The 24,662-nt window shown below is 39.6% G+C and overlaps 1 protein-coding gene and 1 long non-coding RNA gene across 2 annotated transcripts in view; both read left to right on the top strand.

Moving 5' to 3' along the window:
• The first annotated feature begins 3,114 nt into the window (after positions 1-3,114).
• BCKDHB (branched chain keto acid dehydrogenase E1 subunit beta) overlaps positions 3,115-24,662 on the top strand; it is a 97,684-nt gene continuing 76,136 nt past the window's right edge. Inside the window, exons 1-3 of the mRNA XM_032275434.1 lie at positions 3,115-3,389; positions 19,958-20,035; positions 21,643-21,711. Coding sequence (XP_032131325.1) covers positions 3,194-3,389; positions 19,958-20,035; positions 21,643-21,711 — 343 coding nt within the window. The 5' untranslated portion in view covers positions 3,115-3,193. The remainder of the gene's footprint in view (positions 3,390-19,957; positions 20,036-21,642; positions 21,712-24,662) is intronic.
• Positions 3,399-9,767, top strand: LOC116549676. The gene is made up of 2 exons (XR_004267997.1): positions 3,399-6,849; positions 7,150-9,767. It is a non-coding gene; the product is annotated as an uncharacterized LOC116549676 (long non-coding RNA).

The raw sequence follows: 24,662 nt of genomic DNA, 5'->3' as shown, positions 1-24,662 counted from the left end.
AGATATCATCTCATGCCAGTTAGAATGGCAATCATTAAAAAATCTGGAGACAACAGATGCTGGAGAGGGTGTGGAGAAATAGGAACACTCCTGCACAGTTGGTGGGACTGTAAATTAGTTCAAACATTGTGAAAGGCAGTGTGGTGATTTCTCAAGGAGCTAGAAATTGAAATTCCATTTGACCTGGCAATCCCATTACTAGGTATATACCCAAAGAAGTATAAATCGTTCTACTATAAAGACACATGCACACATATGTTCATTGCAGCCCTGTGTACAATAGCAAAGACCTGGAACCAGTCCAAATGCCCATCAATGATAGACTGGACAAAGAAAATGTGATACATAAACACCATGGAATACTACACAGCCATAAAGAACGATGAGTTCATGTCCTTTGTAGGGACTTGGATGAATCTGTAAAACATCATTCTCAACAAACTGACACAAGAACAGAAAGCCAAACACCGTATGTTCTCACTTATAGGTGGGTGTTGAACAACAGGAACACGTGAACTCAGGGAGAGAAGCATCACACACTGGGGGCAGTTGAGGGGGGTAGGGGAGAGACAGCAGGGGTTGGGGAGGGAGGGGAGGGATAACATGAGGAAAAATGCCAGATACAGTATACACCTAAAGTAAAATAAATAAATTAAAAAAAATTTTAAGACAAATATTTTTTAAATAAATTCTAAAAATTTTGTCTTATACGAGACCTTATAAGTTGACGTTGACATTAACACTGTCATTTTAATTACCTATTATTTAAATACCCTATATAATGACATTCAAATTAAAGATTTAGGACCAATGTAAAAAAAAAATGCTCAAGCAAAGAGGGGAATACATTTTAAGGAAATGGTGATGTCTCACAGAACCCCAGGACCAGAAAGCTGTTAGGACTTGGGAATAAATGGAATCAAGAACTCAAATGTAATCACACTCTTCATATTTTCTGGTTCACAAAATTACTGAAACTCCCTTTTTTTTTTTGCATTTCCTAGTGGCATTTAAAGATTGCCTGGTCTTTCTTTCTAAATTAGACTTCTGAAATTTCCAGAAAAGGACATTTTACCAAATCACGTAAATGCAGCCAGGGCTGGAAGAATGGAGGAAAGTCCCATTCGAATACCATTTTTCATTGTTATCAGGCGATTGGTGTGGTAGAGATGGGGAAAATTAAAAAAAATGTAGTTTGCAAAGTAGGTGAATCTGGCAGATGCTATCTTTGTTGTTCCTGGCTACATGTAGTTGGCAGTTCGCACCTCTTAGACCAGCATACAAAACCTTCAAAATCTCCCTTTAATCTGTTTTTTCTACTTTCTCTGTTAACCCTGTATCATTACCTATTCCTGAATCTAGAAGCAGCAAGCTACCTTCTCTTCCTGGAAAGCACTGTGCTCTTCATGCCTATCACCCTTTTCACAGATTTTTTTCTTAGTTTGGAATTCCTTTTCCTCCCTAGTCTGCCTGGCAATTTCTAGTCATCTTTTAGGTCTGGCTCAGTGTTATTTCTGGAAACACTTGACTTTCAAAGAAGAGTTTATTGCTCTTTTTGTGTTTCATTTTGTTTGCACTATTCTAGGACCCCTAACACACTGGACTGTAGTTGTCTAATCTGTCTTTTTTTTCTACCAACTTGGACATTTTAAAAGTAAAACTATGACTTAATCTTATTTGTCTTAATGGTGGCTTGTCACTGGCTTGTATACAGCAGAGTTCAATAAGATTCCCATCAGTTATTATACTATTTTTCTGTTTTTTCCCAGACCTAAGTAATCTCAGCACCCCCAGGTCCGTTAACTAAGTAGAAAAAAAAGCTCTATTCATTTTTAACCTTGTTCTTTACTCTCTTTATTTTAAACACAAATTTGACTATGTAAGTGTAATTTCATTTTGTTACCGCTTTCTTTCATTAAAACAAAAATACTCTTCATGAGCTTGCAAAACACACTAACCCACACTATTAAAACAGCAGAAGTGAATACTAACAAAAGCCAAGATGAAAAATTTCCCAAATGCTAAATTTTGGACTTAGCGTGGGAGTAGGAAAAATGGAGATGTAATTCTGGTTCTCCCTTAAGGCAGTTTTTAATTGCTGTTTCTCAATCTCAGTCAGAAAACGCATCTGTCTGCCTTCCCTTTCACCAGTTTCCACTGTCTCCTCTCTTGCCCCTGTGCAAAACCAAAGATGGGTTAGAGGCCAGGCATAATGGAAGAGGAATGTTCTTTTCCTCCCTTTCTTCTTCAAATCCTGTTTTGGGCCCATCCTTCCCCACCGACTCATTTTCATCTAACGTACACAGTCACGATAGCCTCTTGTCATTTTTGATTTTATAATATTTCATATTTTACATGTTTTTTTTGGTAAATTCATAGACAGAGAAGGTATCCTGGTAAAATGCTTCGATTAAAACAAATTTACATAGTTGATTAGTATAAATAAAAATTAGTGGCTTAAATTCTCCAAGTTTCAATGCTAGCCAGTCTTGTAATTTTCTCTACTTCTGGGCAAAATGTATCTGAATTGCTATTCATCCTTCAGATTTGAGGGATGAAATCTAAGTTTACCTCTTTCATCTCTCATTTAAATTTGGAAAAACAAAATCAATAAAAAATTGATATATGCTTATTAAGCATTTCAAGGAGGGTGTGAATAAGGAGTGGAGGCTTTGAGCAGTGACTCCAGCAGTTTTCTGAAAGTCAAAACCAATAACCAATGCCAATCAGTACGTTTCTTCAGCTTTCACACAATAATAGAGACAGAATAGGAGAGGAGAAAAAAGGGTTACATTAAAAAAAAAAAAGAATGGATCTTAAAATGAAAACAACCATTGGAAATGGCACTGTAGATGACACCGGAAAAGATCGCTTCCAGGCACTGTGTGGAACTTTGCAGACTCGGGTCCTCAAGCCAGGCCAGCACAGCTGGCGTCGGGGAGGCTCCACCCCAGAAACTATTTCCTTGGCTCCACCTCCGTCGCCCCAAGCCCGTTTTCCGCATGCGCACAAGGAGCAGAAGCCGGCCACCTAGTCACGTCGACTTCCCCGCCCCGGAATTTCCAGTTCCGGTTGGTCCATTTCACGGGAACGCCCCTCTGGCCCGACCAATGTGGAAGCCGTCTCGGGTACTCCGCCCTCCCCACTGGCAGCCAGCCGCGGCATTGCTTGAGAAACCCGGCGGCAAGCGGGGATGGCGGCTGTGGCTTCGGCTGCCAGGTGGCTGTTCAGCCTCAGGGCGGCAGGGGCTGAGAGGCACTGGCGTCGGCTCTGTGGCGCGGGCCTGGCGCGGGGCTTTCTGCACCCCACCGTGACTGGCGAGGATGCGGCCCAGAGGCGGCAGGTGGCTCATTTCACTTTCCAGCCGGACCCGGAGCCCCGGGAGTACGGTGAGCCAGGGACTGCCCACCGGGTCTCGCTGCAGCCCAGACTCCCAGGCTCGCAGACGCTCGCGAGGGGCAGGGGCCGGCAGGCAGCAATCCTTGCATCCCAGCTTAATCCTGCCTTACGCTCTAGAACCTCCCTGCCCCAGGGTCTAACTGTGATTCACTTCTTGCGCTAATTTTTGTCACTGTTCCGCCCTCGGGACGCAGCCCCCGCTCCCCCGCACCTTTGAGAGGGGTGAGAGGGCATGCTGCTGTCTGGAAGGGCCTGAGGGTGGAGGGGTGGTGCCCAGGGAACGCCCCCCTTCCTTTCTCCTCCATCCTTGCTTTCCCAACTCAGGCATTAGGTGTTGTTCCAGCCTGTCCGGGACTGGGCCACTAGCTTTGGTGATATATATGTATCATAAGGATTCCATGTTCATTTTTATCCACAGACACAAGTTACTTTGTCCCTTGGTTTCTTCTTATCTACAGAAAAAAACAAAACAAAAAAAGCATATATATCCATATATATATATATATTTTTTTTTTTCTGCTGAGACTAAGTAACTGAGTTGATTTTCCCAAGGTCACAGAACAGGTTCTTCCTACAGATAAGAAAGAATCCAGTCTTTCCACTTGAGCTTAATACTGAGCTTGTGCCTGCAGTATGCTGCTACTTAGCCAAGTAGGTGAAGGTGATGGGAGAAGGAAGCCATAGGAGGGAATGTGGCAAACTCCTCATAGTGTGACTATTACATGATTTTTACCATTTCTGCAAGTTTCATGTGATGTTCTAAAGATCCAGTGTTTCTCATCAGAATATCAGGAAATTGTAGGGAAACATGTATTGCTTCCTTGTCTAATAACTTCTCACGTACATGTTTGAGCTGACATTTTTGGAAGTATGTCTTTCCTTGTGGGTAAGAATGAAGATTTATTGAGTGCTTACCAGGGCCAGGCACTGTGTGTACGTTTTTTCATCTCATTTAAGGCTTAGAACAACCTTAAAAGGTTAGTAATGTTTTTATTCCCGTTTTGCAGTTAGGTTAATGGAAGTCTTGAGACAGTTTGTCCAAGATTACACAGATAAGTTAGTGGTAGCTCCAAAGCTCCAGCTTTTGAATCTAATTGGTCTTTCCAGAGCTTCCAGAGATTTCAGAGCTTCTAGTCTAAACAATGTACTAAAATGTGTGTAGATTTACTAGGAGGGTGTCTCATCTAACAGTAGGTACTATAAAGGTTAATAGTAGGGTTTTTTTTTTTCCCACCACCAAAATGAGCCCTCAATTCTGTCTTCAAAGCAAGGAAATTTTGGCCTAATACTTGAGAAACAGTGCAGGTTTTCTTAATCCACCTTTCCATAGTTGTAAATTTACTAAAATCTAAGTAAAATGATACCATGTTTATAAGCTTATTCCTATCATAAAAATAATACAAGCATATTACAGATAATTTGGATAATGGAGAAAAAGTAAAAAAAAAAAAATCACCCACTATAGTAAATATTGCTAACATTTTGGTGTGTATCCTTTCTCTTTTTTTTTTTTTTCATTTTGTTTTGATGTGTATCCTTACAGGTATTTCCTTTCAGTTTAGTGTAGTATTTTCCTACTTTTAGTTTTAATACAAATACAACTTATTTAATCAGAAGCATTTTCCTAGAATGTAGTTTTTATAATGTTCTTGAGAATTTAGAAGAAATGTTCCGTTGAGTAAAGATGCTACAATTCTTTTACAAGTTAAAATCTTGACCCTGGAATCTGATTGTCCTAAGCTTGATCTTGTTTTGGCTTTCTGTAACTTTGGAGTTATCCTCTATACGCCTCAGGTTCTTCATATGCAAGTGGTTAAAAATAATACTTACTTCAGAAGGTTGTTATGAGGGCTACATAAAACAATATTAGTGATATACTTAACACGATGTTTGACAACTGAGAAGCAAGCATTCATTCAAGAAGTGGAACCTTTAAATAATTACCATTATGTTTTTGTTGTTACAGTTTTGCAATTTTATAAATAATGTAGATATAAGCATTTCATGTATATGGCTTTTATGTATCTGAGATTATTTCTTTAGGATAGAGTCCTGAATGTTTTAATGCATAGTTCAAATTTATACTCCAGTTTATACCCCATGATATGTATAAGAGTGTGAGTATTGGATGTTAATGCTAAAATCAGGTGTGTGCATGTACATTCTTGGGTATTTTGTGCTAACTGTACTTTGTTTTACTTTTTGTTTCATTTCCATTGAGGAATATTTTCTTATGTTTTTGTTAACTTGACTTATTTTTAAAAGTATACTCAGTATTTTTCCCATCAATACCAATACTATCTATCATTATTGCATAGCTGCTCTTTTCCAGGTGTTGTGTTAGACATCAGTTTATAATCTTCACAGTAACCTTGTGAGCTAGATATTATTATGCTCATTTTAAAGATGAGAAAATTGAGGCTCAGAAGTGTTAGTACTTGCCCAAGTCTGGTAAGTAGCAAAGCCAGAGTTTGAATCGTGATGTGTTTGACTCCAAAGCCTCCCATACTACTTATATACTAATATTTTGTGTATTAAAAATATTGAAAAAGATACTTTCTGCTTTTCACATGTGCTGCAAATACTTTTGACTCTTTTATTTTGGTTGTTTTGACATATAAAAGGTACTCCTTAAATAGGAGGTAGTCAGATTAGATTCTGAGTAGGTGACACTGATGCTGCTTTATGCTGGTATGTTTGCTGCCTTTATTACACTGTGCTGTTTTCTGAGAACAGTTCATCCTGGCCTTTCCATGCCCCTGATTCTTGGGCATTATATGGATGTGAGCTTGTTTATTCAGTCATTCTATGGATTTTTATTTTCTTCTGGATGCCAGACTCTGCTAGCTGCTAAGGATATGATCGTGGACCTGTTGGAGGGTAATCTGAATCTTCTTTTTGGACACTTTGTACCTTTGTCTGCCAGGAAATTCAAAGCTTTTATAGTATTTTCATCCAGGGTTGGGCTACCCACAAGAAGGCCATCTGTATACTGGAATATACTCCCATTCCTTAATTGCAAACCTCTCAGATCCCACTCTAAGGCTCAAGCAAAGAAAAGGGGGCTATCCTGAAAACCCTGGGGGAGCACTGTCCAAATGTATTGTTGTTTTTCTTTGGTATTAGGATTTTCCCATTCAAAGGCAAAAAGGTATTGGGATTCTGGGGCCAGAGAAGTGGAAAAGAAATCTTTTAGGTCTAGGACTGAGAACATTTAGCATCCCCTGGCACCTGAACCAGGAGAGTATATGGATCTGCCACCAATGAGTGGACAGAGATAACGGCCTCATTAATTATTCTGAAGTCTTGTAGTAGCCAGTAATACCCGGAAGGCTTTAGAACAGCAAAGGTAGGGATATTATAGGGAGAACTTCAGGATCTTAAGAGCCCATATATAAGTACTACCTCAGCTGTGGATGCTAGGCCTTTCCTTGCTTCCAGCTTAATTAGGTATTTTTTTTTTTAGACGGAGTTTCGCTCTTGTTATCCAGGCCGGAGTGCAATGGCGCGATCTCGGCTCACTGCAACCTCCGCCTCCTGGGTTCAGGCAATTCTCCTGCCTCAGCCTCCTGAGTAGCTGGGACTACAGGCACGCGCCACCATGCCCAGCTAATTTTTTGTAGTTTTTGTGGAGACGGGGTTTCACCATGTTGACCAGGATGGTCTTGATCTCTTGACCTCTTGATCCACCCGCCTCGGCCTCCCAAAGTGCTGGGATTACAGGCTTGAGCCACCGCGCCCGGCCTATAGGTATTGTTTTTGATTGGGAAAATAAATAGCTGGGGATTTTTAAGCTGTATTTTGACTGGCATTGCTGTTTTAGCCTGTCCTGGTTTTCCAGTATACCATGACAGTGGGTTAACCTGTTTATTAATATGTCTGGGACATTGTCTGTATTTTTGACTATTAGCAGTATCACCAGATGATGCTTAAATTGTAGTAGTGACCCTATTTTAACCACATATTAGTACGTATATCTCTTTTCAACAGCAGGACTAGACAGCTTGGTACTAATAGAAATTCCTGTTGGAAGATTTGTTTCTCAAATTGACAAATGAAAGGAGGAGTAAAGGATCTTATTTATGGCTTTCCTTCTATTCCCATAATGCTTGTGGCTTGGGAGGAAAGTTTTCCAACATAAGCAGCAAGGAAAGAAACTGAATTTGTGTAGAAGAGAAACTGAACTTGGATGCCCATGACATCCAGTTACCTGGGGCTCCTGAGTAGTAATTATGATGTTCCTGAACAGTGGTGTTGAGGAAGACCCCGGGCCCCTTCAGTCTTCATCTGATTTTTCTTTTTGGACTGCTAGAGTTTTGCCTAACTGAACCCCTAGGTGAGAGCAGGACCAGTCAGTCTTCCAGTGCCAGGGGTCATAACTAGTGCCCTCACATTTTTGGTAGGGGACTGGCAAGGGCTCTCTACAGTCCTTTATCCAATTCTCATTTTTCTTGCATTTGAAGCAAGAGCCTTTGCTGTCTAGATTATCAGAGGCAAGCAAAACCAACCAAATTTCAAGTGGCTGGTGTGTTCCATCAATTCCTGCAGGCCTGAAATAGGTAGCCTAGGAATTCCAGATAAATAGAACACATGATGACTTGCTGGAAATTCACAGGAAACAAAAATAACTATTCACAGAAACAAATAAAAGCCTTCCACTAAGAACTAAAACAACAACAACAACAACAACAACAACTGTGATTTTATTTATATGCATATACAACAAGTAAAACCTGAAGGAGATCAAATGGCAAACAAATGAATATTAGATGCAAAAACAAACAGGAAACCATCCCTACATTTTTCCTACTTAGTCCACTCTGGAGGCTACAGTGTTATCCAGAGCCCCCCAAAAATCCACATAATGAATATTTTATTCCTGATACACAACTCAATATCCCTAATTCTACCAGTATCAGCATACATACTGTCCAATCAAGAAATTCACTCTAGGCACATGATCAGTAAGCACTCCAGTACCAGTTTGTTTAGTAAAGTTATACTTAAGTCATTTAAACTTGAAAATTGTTTAGACTTACTTAATTTATGAGCTCTCCCTTAATTATAAGCCAATTTGGTAGACACGACATATAACAAATGTACATACAAATAAACACATCTAGACATGGATATACACACACATATGAGGATCCAGTAGCTTTTACCTTGGAATTCTAGCCATGAAATAGCAATACAAGCCCACTGGTTTTACTTTGTTTGCCCCAATGGATAATCCAATGAAGGCTGTGAACCAAAATTTTGGGTAAAGCAGTTTCCCTGGTAGTTTGATTTTTAAAGGGCAAACCTCTCCAGACTCCAAACACCGGGACCAAACAGCACTAAAGGAGAACATCACATACTAACCAGGCCTGATCCTACTTAGAACAGCAGTACAAAAGCCTGGATACATGCACCTCCATCCCACTGTCCTATTCAACAGCAAACTCCAGAATTTCAAACAATAATGGGGGCCAACAGTATTGCAAAAGAATAGCAAGTTTACTGAATCCCTATTTCCCATGACTATATCAAACACACAAAAACAATTCCCAGAACACAGTCCAACTGCTGCAGCAACAAATAAGCCCCAAGAATGTCCAAACTGTCTCATTGTCACCTGCAAGAGAAAATTCCAGGGAGGCCTTTCACTAGACCTCAGAGCCTCTGCTGAGGGCATCCCCTATGGAGAGGTTCAGGTCTGGAGTTGGATTCCCCGGGGTGTCCCCTTTTGGGGTCAAATCTTAGAGTGTCAGACATCTCTGACTTTAGTTGGGCATGGGTGCTGCTTTGTGTGTTTTCCCCCCAGAGGTGATGGCCTACTATGAACTTTGTTTTGTCCCTGGATAAAGGCCTCGACTTCTAGCATCCTTATAGTTTGATAAAGCCACACTTTCCTTTGCTTCCCATTCCACTAGATTGATAGCCATGAACTTCAATGATAGAAACCAGAGGCTGGGTGCATTTCTTTTGTCCTTAGCCGGTCAGAGTAGGATAAAGGAGGTCAAAACTTCTAAGAAACATTATTGTTTACCATTACTGGTTAACTCTATAGGGTAATTTGGCTTAAGAACCCTGTAGGAGAATTTATCATAAGAAAAGAAGGTTTAAGTCACCTGAAATGTGTAAATTCACCCTGTGAGCTGCTGCAGCCAATTGCAACACACGTAGGGATCAGGGACTATAGCCGGGGACTAGGCAGCTTGGTACTACTAGAAATTCCTCATAGAATTCCTAATAGGTACTAATAGAAAAGAGTCCTCTGCTTCTCCCTTGTGATATGGGCAGCTATCCCCATTTACCCCTTGGCCTTCAGGTAACACTGGAAAGTGGCCCTGGCCAGTTGCCCACAATTACTAAGGAGCGACTAGGCCACTGAAAGACGGAAAAAGAAAAAAGGAAAAGGACTGAGGTCTCTCATCCAAACTGCGTGGTGGTGGCTTCCACATAGAAAACTCTTGGTTTCACTGGAGAGTGGCTCTGGCCAGAAACCTGCAGTTGCCTCTGTGCCTAGTTAGGCACTGTCTGCTGAGGGGCCCGAGTTGGAAAGGGGAAAAGAGAGAGAAAAGCATTCCCCTGTATGGAGCAGATAGGAAAAGGGAAAGGAGAAGAAAAATAAATCTCCAACTTTGGGCTTACCTCCTGGATGGCTTACCAAAATATGTTACTGGTGGAAGATGTCCAGGTTCTTGGCGTTTTGAACAAAGAATTGGACAAAAGGCACAAAGAAAGCAAGGAAAAAAATGAAGCAATAAAAGCAGAGATTTATTGAAAATGAAAGTACACTCCATAGGTAAGAGCAGACTTGAGCTAGTGGCTTAAGAGTGCAGGTTACAGAATTTCCTGGGGTTTGAATATCTTTTAGAGATTTCCCATGGATTAATGTATGCCCTGTGTAAATGAAGTAATGGCCTCATGGTCAGTCTGATTGGTCACTTTCTGCAACCAATCAGAAGCTGAAGTGAAGTTACAAAGTTATACTCCTGTGCAAGTGAAGACTTGGCCCATGACCAGCCTGAGGAGATCAGAGGTACCCTGAATGTTTTCATCTGCCATGCAGAAAAGGGGCTGGTGGATTACAAAGGGAGTAGCCTCTGGTCCTTTTGTTACCTGGGTGTGGAAAGTTGGGGTTTTCCTTTTGATTTAGTTCTAGGAGGTCAGCTTGAATTGACCTTAGGTTCCCTGCCTCCAGACCTATTCTACCTCAAAGGAAAGAAATGGTGAGCTCTGCAATAGAATATGGTAGTGCTATGTGTGTGTGTGTGTGTGTGTGTGTGTGTGTGTGTGTGTGTGTGTGTGTATGTATGTGTGTGTGTATATATATATATATATATATATATATATTTATTTTAAAGACAGGGTCTCACTGTGTTGCCTAGGCTCAATCATGGCTCACTGCAGCCTCTACTTCCTAGGCTCAGGTTATCCTCCTATTCATCCTCATATTCAGCCTCCAGGGTAGCTGGGACTACAGGCATGCACCAGGATGTGAATTTATCCTGGTTGAGCTGCCAATTGCACACATAGGGAAAAGATAGATAGAAAAGAGTCCTTCCTATCCCCCTCCTGGTATTAGCAGCTATCCTCATCCCCCCTTGGCCTTCAGGTAACACTGGAGAGTGGCCCCGGCCTGTCGCCTGGCTAATTTTTTGTGGTTTTTGTAGAGACAGGGTCTCACCATGTTGCCCAGGCTGGTCTTGAACTCCTGGGCTCAAGCAGTCCTCTTGCCTTTGCCCGCCAAAGTGATGGAATTATAGATACGAGCCACCATGCCCGATTAGTACTGCTAGATTTAAGCTATATTTTGGAAGTAATACATTTGGAAGTAGGATTTGATAGGTTGGATGTGAAGGACAAATAAATGGAAGACATTGAAGATACCTCACTGGTCTGTGGCTTGGGTACCTGGGTAGGGGGTAGTGCTGTTTGCTAAGATGGAAAAAAAATAGTTTTGGGAGCCGACACCAGGTTGTTTTGTGCTTGTTGAAAAGCCTAAGACGCCCAAGTGGAGAACTGATGACTGTTGGATATAAAAGTCAGAAGCTCAGAGAAGAGGCCTGGCTGGGTTGGAGATAACCATTTGGGAGTCATCAACATATAAAGGGGTTTTAAAACCACGTAGAGATTCAATAGAGGAGCCAGTTTAAAGGAAGGGAAGCACCATTGTTCCTTGACAGAAGTTACTAGTTGCCTTGAGATGGGGCAACCCGAAGACTCTAGACACAGTCTCTTCAACTTTATACGTTTGTTCCTCTTATTTTTGTTGTCTTCAGTTGACCCTTCCTGCCTTGCCCTGCCAATACCGTTTACTTCCTTTCTTATCATGGAAATGTGGCAATACTAGTGTTGTATTTGACCGGAGCGTAGAAAGTTATCACAAGACAAAAGTATGCCAGGTTGCAGGGTCATTTATTATGCCGGCGACCACAGAGGACTCACGTCTCTCCAACCTGTGGCGGCAACAGGAGGGTGCCACGATTTTTTATACCCGAAAAACCACCTTGGGAGTGGGGGTGAGGGGCAGGGATGGGGATGAAAAGGCTTCAGACATTCCGAGGGCTAGTGGATTCTGTAAATTACCTCCTGGGCAGAGATGAGGGTGGGGGTCCCCGGACATTCCAAGGGATGGGGACTTTTGTCATTCCGTTTGTTACTTAAGTGGTTTACAGAAGTCAAGATAAACATTTGTTTACACATTATCTGGTTAAGGTGGAAATCACAGACCTTAGTTACTTATTACAAGTCGCAGGAGCCAAGATGGCATGGGTTAGGACTGCTTGCCTGTCACATTAGGGCCACAGAGAGCAGTTACTGATAAGAAAAGGTAAGCAGCTTTACATAGTTTTGAAGAACAAACTGGCAGTTCTATTTACAGAGGCCAAGGACAGTAGTTATTGTGAGGAGAATGGGGCAGCCATTTCAACTTATCTAAAAACAGTTTTGCATTTTATAAAATAGTTTTGCTCTGGTTCTGGCTCTAGGCCAGCACAATATCACACTAGCACCTTAAAATGGCAATTGCATTTATGAGTTTTTCATTTCTTTTTTTTTTTTTTTAAGAGATGAGCTTTTGCCATGTTTCCCAGGCCGAAGTGCAGTGGCTATTCACAGGCACAATCATCATATACTACAACCCTGAACTCTCCTGGGCTCAAGCAATCCTCCTGCCCCAGCCCCCTAAGTAGCTGGGACTATAGTCATGTACTACTGTGCCTGGGCCATTTACATTTTAATACAAATTTTCTGTCCCTAACATTTGGATTCTCTCTCAATCTTATTTTATGAAGTAGATGTTGGCTAACTCTTCAGTAGAGTTCAGAATAAGATAGAGGTACACACCTGGCAAATAGAAAGGGATTCCTGGAGAACGGGGTATCTGGAGGGAGGGTGGAGGTTTTGTTGGGGAAAATAGGTAGTGTTTTATGCATCCTGTTATTTCACGATGTGAATTAGTGCTAGATTGTTTCATTGACATCATTTGTTCTTCATGCTTCACCAGGCATATACTGATTGTCAGTTGTGTGTTTCTAAGAGGTTTCTAAGAGGAATATGATGAGAATGTGCTGTAATACACAGGTCTATATCAAGAACTAGGCAGTACTGGGCTGGACATGGTGGCTCATGCCTGTAATCTCAGCACTTTGGGAGGCTGAGGCAGGCAGATCACGAGGTCAGGAGATCGAGACCATCCTGGCCAACACAGTGAAACCCTGTCTCTACCAAAAATACAAAAAAATTAGCTGGGTGTGGTGGTGCATGCCTGTAGTCCCAGCTACTCAGGTGGCTGAGGCAGGAGAATTGCTTGAACCTAGGAGGTGGAGATTGCAGTGGGCTGAGATCACACCACTGCGCTACAGCCTGGGTGACACTGCAAGGCTCCATCTCAAAAAAAAAAAAACCAAAAAAAAAAAAACAAAACGAGAACTACGCAGCAGAGAGGAAAGCCAGTGCCGAACATGTTGATACAACTTTTACTCTCTGCAGATAGTCCCTAATTTTCTGTATCATAGCTGTATATTTTTATGTGTTTGGGTCTAAGCTATAAATATACTCACTGACCATGTGCTCTGCTCTTGGCCTTACTTATTTCTGGAGATTGCTGCCTGGGAAACCATTTGCCCCTTTTCTCAGATGCTCTGTCCCTGTGGGAGACTTCTTTCTCCCTTCAACGCTGCTGCTGCACACCACATAGTTATTAAAGACCTACACTATCAGACTGTTGATGCAATAACACCTCTCATTTGCCTCCTTTCTTCTACAATTTGTCATTGAATGTCGCATTGCTAGGTCTTTTTTCTTACACATTCTTTTGATGTTATTGGTTAAACGTTTTTCTTTTAGTTTCTTTAAACCTTTATTGAAACAGTGTTTGCATGTGTTTGTTCATTGATTCATTCAACAAATATTTATTTAGTATTTGTTACATGTGAGGCCATGTTGTGAGCACTGAAGACAGCTCTGATCAAAGGCATTTAAGAATGTCAATCCTCTTGGAGCTTATGTTCTGTTGTCTTTACATTCTGCCTACAGTTCACCTCATTTTTTCAGCAATCCCAATGACCTGCATATTCAGGATTCTTCACTTAGCACAGTTTCAAGTAAGCAGCTCATTGTCAGCCATAGGCAACCATTAACTCACATCCTTTTAACAGTAGGCAACTATTAACTCGCAGCCTTGATTTAGGAGAAATTGTGCTGCTGTATTTTGCTGTTGTTTGTTTTGCTATATCGTTTTATCTTGACAAAGAATTACCAGTCTGGTTTTAAAATGTAGTAGCCATTTATTAATACTGGTGATTGCATAATTTGTTAGCTGTATTTAATAAATTTTGGTGATGTATATAATTATATTTTTTAACAGTCTTACCGGTAGTACAACTTTGGTTAGCACACACCATAAGTAGGTTTATCTTACTTTGGCAGACAAAGAATAGTCTATCAATGGCCTTTGGTGTATCCTCTAGGAGAATAAATAATTCTAGGGAAAATACACATTTTAAAAATTCTTACCTGTGAATAACTTGTGATATCTTCTTGCCTCATCCATAAATCATGCTGTATCCTTGAAAAATAATTGAAAAGTAAATGTTGCTCCATTAAAATTTGTCATTTAAAAATTAGAAAAGTATCTGGTAGAATAGCAATTAATCCAAAACCCTAAAATTTTGAATCTATTTGAAAAAAGTATTCAGGAGTGAAAGTTTAGGTATTCACATGGAAATAATTACCTTTAAATACACTTACTGGTAAATTATTTTATACAAGATGAGTAGATTCTTTGTGATTATCAAGCAATAATTTACATGTTTATTTTGTATGATTTTTATTATTAAAGTCTTTGCTTCCTTCCTACTAATAACTTGCTGAGCATCAGTGCAATAAGATATCATGTCATTCAGTATTAATCTGAATGTTCAGCAGACTTGTAATAAACAGCAACTTAGATATTTAGATATGTTTATTCTGGCTTGGTTCCTAGCTATGGAAATCCTCATAGACAAGTAAAGATCTTACTTTATGAAATGTATGCAATAGGAGAGTCAGCGGGAATGTCACTATGATTGGGAAAAATGTTTACCCAAAATAATTATCTTCTGAAGCTGGGCACCAATAAATACTTTAAGAATATTTATGAAATGGAGAAGGATTTAAGGAAAGTACAGGCATAACTCGGAGATATTGTGGGTTTGATTTCAGACCACTGCAATAAAATGAATATTGCAATATAGTGAATATTACAGTAAAGTGAGTCACACAATATTTTTTGGTTTCCCAGTGCATATAAACATTTTGTTCACACTGTACTGTAGTCAGTGTGCAATAGCATTATGTCTAAAAGATCAATGTACATACCGTAATTAAGAAATATTTTGTTGCTAAAAATTGCTAACAATCATCTGAACCTTTGGCAAGTCATAATGTTTTGCTGATGGAGGGCCTTGCCTTGATGTTGATAGCTACTGACTGATCAGGGTAGTGATTGCTGAAGGTTTGGTGGCTGTGACAACTTCTTTTAAAAAAAAAAAAAAAAAAAAAAAAGACAACAATGAAGTTTGCTGCATTGATAGACTCTTCCTTTCATGACAGATTTCTCTGTAGGATGTGATGCTGTTTGATAGCATTTTACCACAGTAGAACTTTTTTCAGAATTGGAATCAGTACTCCCAAGTTTATGTAATATTCTAAGTCTTTTATTGTCATTTCAACAGTGTTCATGGCATCTTCATCAGCAATAGATTCCATCTCAAGAATACACTTTCTTTGGATTTATAGAAAGCAGTAGATTCCATCTCAAGAATTCACTTGCTTTGAATTCTTCAGGTTGCATCCATAAAGAGCAACTCCTCACCCATTAAAGTTTTATCATGAGATTGTAGCAATTAAGTCACATCTTCAGGCTGCACTTCTAGTTCTCTTGCTATTTCTACCATGTCTGCAGTTACATTCTCCTCTCAAGTTTTGAACTCTTCAAAGTTATCCATGAGGCTGGGCACAATGGCTCATGCCTGTAATCCTACCACTTTGGGAGGCCAAGGCTGGTGGATCATCTGAGCTCAGGAGTTTGAGACCAGCCTGGGCAACATGGTGAGACCTGGTCTCTACTAAAAAAAAAAAAAAAAAAAAAAAATAGCAGGCATGGTAGTGCACGCTTGTAATCCCTGGGGTGGCTGTGGCATGAGAATTGGTTAAACCCGGGAGGTGGAGGTTGAAAAAAATAAATGAAAATAAATAAGTAGGCCGGGCGCGGTGGCTCAAGCCTGTAATCCCAGCACTTTGGGAGGCCGAGGCGGGTGGATCACAAGGTCGAGAGATCGAGACCATCCTGGTCAACATGGTGAAACCCCGTCTCTACCAAAACTACAAAAAATTAGCTGGGCATGGTGGCGCGTGCCTGTAATACCAGCTACTCAGGAGGCTGAGGCAGGAGAATTGCCTGAACCCAGGAGGCGGAGGTTGCGGTGAGCCGAGATCGCGCCATTGCACTCCAGCCTGGGTAACATGAGTAAAACTCCGTCTAAAAAAAAAAAAAAAATTAAAAAAAAAAAAAAAAAATAAATAAATAAATAAGTAAGTAAAGTCATCCATGAGAGTTGGAATCAATTTATCAATTTATTTCAAATTCCTATAAACGCTAACTTCTTTTTTACTGTTTTTTGAGATAGAATCTCAATCTATCACCTAGGCTGGAGTGCAGTGGTGTGATCTTGGCTCACCGCAACCTCCACCTCCTGGGTTTAAATGATTCTTGTGCCTTAGCCTCCTGAGTAGCAGGGTTTACAGGTGTGCACCACCACACCCAGCTAATTTTTTTGTATTTTTGGTAGAGGATGGGATTTCACCATGTTGGCTAGACTGGTTTTGAACTCCTGGCCTCAAGTGATCCATCCTCCTTGGCTTCGCAAAGCTCTGGGATTACAAATGTGAGCCACCAAACCCGGCCAGTGTTGACATTTTGACATTTCATGAATCATGAACATTCTAAATGGCATCTAGAATAGTTAGTCCTTTCCAGAAGATTTTCAATTTACTTTGCCCAGATCCATCAGAGGAGTCATTATTCATGGCAAATATAGCTTTATAAAATGTATTTCTTAAATAATAGGAGTTGAAAGTAGAAATTACTCCTTGATCTGCGAGCCACAGAATTTATGTATTAGCAGGCATGAAATCGATGTTAATCTTATACATCTCTGTGAGAGCTCGTGGGTGACCAGGTGCATTGTCAATGAGCAGTAATATTTTGAAAGGAATCTGTTTTTTTTTTGTTTTGTTTTTTTCCTGAGCAGTAGATTTCAATAGTCGACTTAAAATATTCAGGAAATCCTGATGTAAATGTGCTATCATTCAAGCTTTGTTGTTTTCATTGAAAGAGAGCAAGCAGAGTGGATTTAGCATAATTCTCAAGGGTGCTAGGATTTTCAGAATAGTAAATGAACATTGGCTTCAACTTCAAATCACCAGCTACATGAGCCCCTCACAAAGGAGTCCACGTGTCCTTTGAAGCCAGGCATTGACTTCTTCTCTTTAGCTATGAAAATCCCAAGATAGCCTCTTCCAATGGAAAGCTGTTTTGTCTCTGTTAAAAATCTGTTGTTTTGTATAGCCACCTTCATTAATGATCTTAGTGAGATCTGGATAACTTGCTGCAGCTTCTCCGTCAGCACTTTATACTTCAATTTGCAGTTTTATGCACTGTGATGGCTTCTTTTCTTAAACCTCATGAACCAAGTTCTGCTAGCTTTAGATTTTTCTTCTGCAGCTTCCTCACCTCTGTCAGCTTTCATAGCATTGAAAAGAGTTAGGGCCTTGTTCTAGGTTAGGCTTTGGCTTAAGAGAATATTGTGTCTGATTTGATTTTCTATCCAGACTACTAAAATTTTCTTCATATCAGCAATAAGGCTATTTTGCTTTATCATTTGTGTGCTCACTGAAGTAACACTTTAAATTTTCTTCAGTAGCTTTTCCTTTGCATTCACAACTAGGCTGTTAGGCGCAAGAAGCCTAGCTTTCAGATTCTCTGGACTTTCGTCATGCCTTCTGTGCTAAGCTTAGTCATTTTTAACTTATAAAGTGTGAGATATGCGGCTCTTCCTTTTACTTGAAAACGTAGAGGTCACTGTAGAATTCTTGATTGGCCTAATTTTCATATTATGTCTCAAGGAATGGACTGAGGAAAGGGAGAGAGAAAGGGGAATGACTGGTCAGTGGATCAGTGAGAACACATGTAACATTTATTGAGGTTACTAATGTAATTTTCTTGGGGTGCCATGGCAGAATGTCAGAAGGCTGTGGTACCCCAAGGTAATTATACCAGTAATCTCAAAGATTATTGATCACAGATCATGATAGCAGATGTAATAGTAATGCAAAAGTTCAAAATTTTATGAGAATTACCAAAACATGAAGGCACAAAGTGAGCACATGCTGTTAGAAAAATGATGCTGATAGACTTGCTTGATACAGTGTTGCTACAGACTTTCAATTTGTAAAAATTGCTATATTTGTGGAGCAAAATAAAGTGAAGCACAATAAGATAAGATATGCCTGTATCTATTAAGTGGCATAGCCTTAGCCATGTGGTATGATTAGACCTGTGGTATAATTATATATCTTTTGCCATAGGTGATATAAAATAATTTTTGAATAAATTCCTATTGTCTCCACCAAATAGAAGAGTAGAAACAGGCTCTGATTGTGGGCACAGAGGACAGAGGACATATCTGACTGGGGATTGCCATAACCTGAAGCCTGGGCATCCAGTACTGTTGAAAGGATCAGGGAGACATTAGATGCCAGAGCAGGTAGAACATCAGAAGGCTGGGGTATCAGTGGATAACAGGAAGAAAGATGTCATATTTCAGAATCTGCTGTGGAGCAATGCCTGGCTAGGGAAGAATATACGTTTCCAGGAAAAGGACGAGTGACCAGTGTCCCATGGTCAGACAGTTGAAGGCAGTAGCAGTAGCTGTTATAACCCACACTTGGAGTTACACCTTGACTGTTGGGACATACTAGGCTACTGAATAGCGTGGAGGTTAGGTGGGGCAGTGATCAGGGTAAGCAGTAGGTATTTAAAAGATTTGTTATCAGCATGCCGTGGGTTAAGGCAACCACCAGTGTATAGATCAGGCACAAGGATGAAGAGTAGGCCTCTGGATATGAGGAGATTTAGGCCGAAGGCTTTCTGTGCTCTGAGTTGTACTTTTGCAGAGGAGTTGACCTAAAGTTCTGTGTTGACTGTGGGCACTGGGTGGCACCTAGGCTTGAATCAAAGCTCCAGTGTAATGATGTTTCTGAATTCCAACATTTATAACTTTATCAAATGAAGATTTTCTATACCATTCAGAAGAGTACCAAGGTCAAGATGGAAGGACATGGACAGAGTCCAGAATCTAACAATAAATAGCTAATATTTATTCAGCACTCACTGTGTCAGGTACTGTTCTGAGTGTATTACATTTACTGCTTCATTTATTCCTTCCAAAAAATCCATTTAGGGGATGGGCACTGGCTCGCAGATAATCTATTTAAGTAATAAGACAATAAGAAGGACTAAATATGATGTGGTTAGGTATAAGATTATGGTATTTTCCAAACTCCAGCAGTTCTGGGTACTAACGTTTATCTTTAGCTTTCCTTATTGTTTTGCGGTCCATGACAATTTGCTTTTGAAAACATATTTAACACAAGCCACTGGTCATGCGTATTCCTTATGACTTGGTTCCTAACGCCTGTCTGTAGTGTCTTCCAAGACCACTCACTTTGACTGGTCCTCTTTTCCGACTTCCCATAGGTCTTACTGTCTATACACATTAAGTCACTTGGTTATATTCTTTCTTCCTTTTTTATATTATTACAAAAAATTATTTAATATGAGTACATTTTGCTCCATTAACAAGCTTCTCCAGGTCTGTATTGCTTTTCTATCTTATAATAATTCAGTAATTTGCATAATGCCTTTCTTTGTATGTTGATTTTAGTCAAGTTGTAATCAACTGTTAAGAAACTGGTTGTTTTTATATATTTTACAATGTATGAAATTTTTTTTTGATTTTTACAGGGCAAACTCAGAAAATGAATCTTTTCCAGTCAATAACAAGTGCCTTGGATAACTCACTGGCCAAAGATCCTACTGCAGGTAACCCTGATTTGTGTTTGAATTGTTGTAGCTGTGTTAATTCCAGAATTGAAGCTTTGCTTGAAATATTTGTGTGGCGCTCAATGGTTAACATTGAATCTACCTGAAGTTTTCAAAGTCCTGCCCAAATGATTAGGGCTAAATAATCGAATTACAACATTAGTCCGCTTATTGCCAGTTAGTTCTCATGTATATCTAACACCAAATCAGCTTCCTCTTACAGTATGTGTGGTCCTGATATTATATTTGTAACTTCTGGATTAAAACCTACTATGTACTTCTGTTTCTTTGGCATATAGAAAAAACAAAATACTTTTTGATTCAGCTATTTATTTCTAAAATGAAGACTTGATTTTATGCCTCCCTTTGGGATGCATTGTCATTCAGATTGTATTTTGGAAAAAATTATAATATTTATGTATAATTTTATAAGTAACTTAATCTTCATCATATTATTTATGCAAAACCAATTGTTCTTCTATTGTATGTTTCCTAAATTTTTGATTGGCTTTACTTTTATTTGAAGTAAATATATGTATATGTATACACATATACATATATTGTATAAATATATATATATTTTGTATATTGAAGTAAATATATGTATGTGTGTATACATATGCATATATTTAACATCTGTCTATTTCTGTACATACAGTATATAAATGTGTGTATGTATGTTTACTACACATTGGGCTTCCACTTGAAAACCTGTAGTTTTAAGGTTAAATGAAAAACAGATGTTTTTTAGGGAGAACTGAGAGCTGGACTGAAGAATGATTAGCTCTTGATTTGTTCTGAATGCTACCTGAGAATGATTGAACTAGATGAGTAAATTCAAACACAGAGAAGGGTGAGTTTTTTCTTGAGGTCCAAAAAGCTGATTAGGTGCATTTTGAGACTAGTACTCAGCTCTGTGAATACTCTCTATTTTAAAGCTCCTGCCAATTTCCACTCACACCGTTCTTTGCCTTGCTCACTGTATTCCATCATGTTTGCCTCCTTTCTGCTTCACACACTAAATCCCTTTTCTATTTGTGACTGTTCCCTTAGCTTAGAATGTTCTGATGGCTGACTTACTGTATCCTATGTCTCAGGAAAAACCACTGGCCTGGAAGTCTGGAGCATGATTTCTGCCTCTAGCTTTCTGAGTTGGTCACTTTACTACTTCTCTGGTCTCATTTTCTTCATGGATAAAACAAATGAGATTCTAGATTAGTGATTCTTTCTCAGCTGGGGTGATCTTAGCCCCTACTCCCACAACTGTCTTTACGTTTAACAATGTAAGCGAAGGCACTTTTGGTTGTCTCAACCCTGTGTGTGTGTGTGTGTGTGTGTGTGTGTGTGTGTGTGTGTGGTAACTGTCGTCCAGTGGGTAGAGACCAGAGATGCTGCTATATATCTACAGTGCATAGGACAGGCCCTCACAACAAAAGAATCGTCTGGTCTAAAATGTCAATAATGTAGAAGTTGAGAAACCTCAATCTATATCTATGGTCCATTTCTCTTTTGTGATTTAAAATGCAATCATTTAAATTACTTATTTCTCATTGTTAGCATTATTTAGGGATTATTAAATAAAACATTATTTAAATAATGTTTTTCAGTAATATTTGGTGAAGATGTTGCCTTTGGTGGAGTCTTTAGATGCACTGTTGGCTTGCGAGACAAATATGGTAAGTAAATATCTATATGAATAGTATTCTGATAGAAATTTTACTAAACGATCTTAAAAATACAAAATGTGCCTACTAAATTTTTTGTTATATTCTCATTATATGGATGAATTCCTTTTCATTTCCAGTGCCACCTGCAAAATCCTTTGGCTTAGATTTCCTCAAATGTCTTCTAGTATCCCTCTGATCTGGTTCATCTTATATATACAGTGTAATTGATTCCAAAATAATCATCATTAAATGTATTATTTATTGTTTCATTCTTCTGTTCAAGAACCTTTGGTGTTTTATTGCTGCCTGCCTCGGCCAATTTCAATTCCATTGCCTCTAGTTCAAGATTCTGCCTGTCGGTTGTCTATTAGCAAATTTTACCTTTTTGAGAAAAGAGAGAGAGGGAGAGGGGTTTATTTTTTAAAGAACTGGCTCATGTGATTGTGGGGCTGTCAAGTCCATAGGGCAGCCTGGCTGGTTTGAAACTCGGGCAGGGTTTCTGTTTTCGTCTTGGGGCTGAATTTCTTTTTGCTTGGGAAACTGAACTCTTTTAAGGCCGTAAATTGATTGTATAAGGCCTACCCACGTTATATAAGGTAATCTGCTTTATTCAAAACCTACTGATTTAAAGGCTAATAAAATCTAAAAAATACCTTCACAGCAACTTCCACACCTGTGTTTGACCAAATATTAATAACTGGGTGCCATAGCCCGGTCAAGTTGACATATAATGAACCATTACATTATCCTTCTTATCTGTTTTATCCCAGCTGATGTCTTTTAATTGGCATGTGATTGATTTTTCCCCATTGCTTTTATTAATTTCATTTGACTCAGTTAAAATCATCAGAGTACGTTTTGGCCTATGTTTGAATTCCCACTCTTCTGACTTGCTGTGTAAGAGATGTGTTTTGACCTCTTATTGTAAGGGATACCTTTGAAGTGCTTTTGACACTTTATTTTTTCTCTTAGTCTTATCTGATTTAGAATTCAGCAGAGCAGTTCTTGTGAGGGCTGGGAGGAGCTGACATCTCCCTCTCTTCTTTCCTTTGCCATTGCTCTATGTTGCTTGTGTGTTCACACGGGGCGAGAGGAGTGAGGGTCTCTAAGATTTTTTTAAAAATTGTGTCTTTTTCTGTTCTGCTGTGTCTGAGGTTATGCTGTACTTAAATACAAGAACCCACACATGTTCCATGTCATTTATTGGGAACTTCCAGCTTAGTCTTGTCTCTTCCATTTATAGCAGGTTGAATTTCTGGGTCCAGTCCCTCTGCTTTCTCCTACTTCTAATACCTGCTTAGAGCTTGACGTAGTTGGGCAAAAGATAATTTTTCCTGATCATTTAGACTCCTGTTACAAACTTTTAGATCTTTAAAAAGCAGTTAAAAATCTTTACACATTTGATTTCAAAAGTAATGCATGTACATTGTAGACAACTTGGAGAATATGGAAAAGCATAAAGAAAATAAAAATTGCTTTTATTTTCAGAGATAACTTGAAGATAACCACTGTACATATCTTGGAATATATACTTCTAGACTATATTGGAATATGTTTGTATATATTAACTAACATTTCAAACACAGAATTATACTTCTGTAACTGAGTCTTTTTTGTATCCGGCGTAGCTATGCTGTGGAACAATGTCTAGACTTCACGATTCCATCTTGCCTGACTCAGTGTGGTAGCATGCCATGTGCTTGTATAGGCTGGTGAGTCCTCTGTTGACTGTCTGCCCAGGTCCTCTTCCATGACACGCTTCTTACCTCTTCTGTTTGGTGCATTTTATCCATGCCATCTGCTGCTCACCCACTGGTGACTCCTGAATTTCTATCTCTAGTTCAGACTTCTGAGTGTCAGATCTGTGTATTCAGTTTCTGCTGCACATCTTCACCTCAGTGTCCCATAGTCAATTCAAACTCAGCATTTGCATACCTAGGGTTGTTATACCCACCCAGCAAATGTATGCCTCCTAGTGCGTTTCCTATTTTGGTGACTATGTCACCATCCCTTTAGTTACCTAAGCCAGACACTGGGGAAATTCTGAGTGTCTTTCTTCTTTCTAGTTCTCTACAACCAGTGAAGTTGTACACTTGTATCTAATCTGGCCCCTTCTTTCCATTCTTACTGCCCTAGTACTTCAGATCTTTAATTTTTCTCTGCTTGCAAAATTTCATTTCTTTTCTTAGCAATCACAACTTCTTTAGTCTCATTCTCCCTCCAATCCATTCCCTCTCTTGTTGCCAGTGTGGTCATTTTAACATGCATATATCTTAGCAGGACATACAAAAGACTTTGAGATCTACCTAGGTAGCTACCTGACCTCATCTGCTTTTATTTTTGTTTTTAAAACTGTCATTAATTTTTCACATTTTTAAGGGGTTTGACCATGGAAGTTTTCCAGCCAAGTCTTCAAAATCCTTCAGAACTTCTTCCTTTGTTTTTTTGAACTGGTAATCTTGGAACTCCTGAACCACCACAAATAAGTTATCAACTGATCTCAGACAATGAACCTGTGCCAGACTTTCCAGTGAAATGACAAAATATATCTTGCCACAGTCTCTGCTGATTTTGTATGGTGACCCAAGTTTCTCTCTCACTTCATCTGCAGCTGTTTGTTCAAAGCCAGTAGGTACAGTGGCTCCATTAGTGACTAGAAGCTCAGATTCACTTGTGAGGCCACTTTCTGTCACTTGTACAGACCTCTTGTTCTCATGAAGGTTCACATCTAGGAGTTGGTTAGTGGCTTCTTCAATGTCACACATGTTGGCTGTGCTTCCAAGGTTCCTAACACTGTCCCTTTAAAAGCAGTACTGTCAGGCCGGGCGCGGTGGCTCAAGCCTGTAATCCCAGCACTTTGGGAGGCCGAGGCGGGCGGATCACGAGGTCAAGAGATCGAGACCATCCTGGTCAACATGGTGAAACCCCGTCTCTACTAAAAATACAAAAAATTAGCTGGG

The sequence above is a fragment of the Sapajus apella genome, unplaced genomic scaffold (genome assembly GCF_009761245.1).
Source record: "Sapajus apella isolate SASKATOON/1434 unplaced genomic scaffold, GSC_monkey_1.0 scaffold6, whole genome shotgun sequence".
Classification (NCBI taxonomy): Eukaryota; Metazoa; Chordata; class Mammalia; order Primates; family Cebidae; genus Sapajus; species Sapajus apella.
The sequence above is the reverse complement of the archived record's forward strand: the minus strand, read 5'-3'. Positions and strand labels throughout refer to the sequence as shown.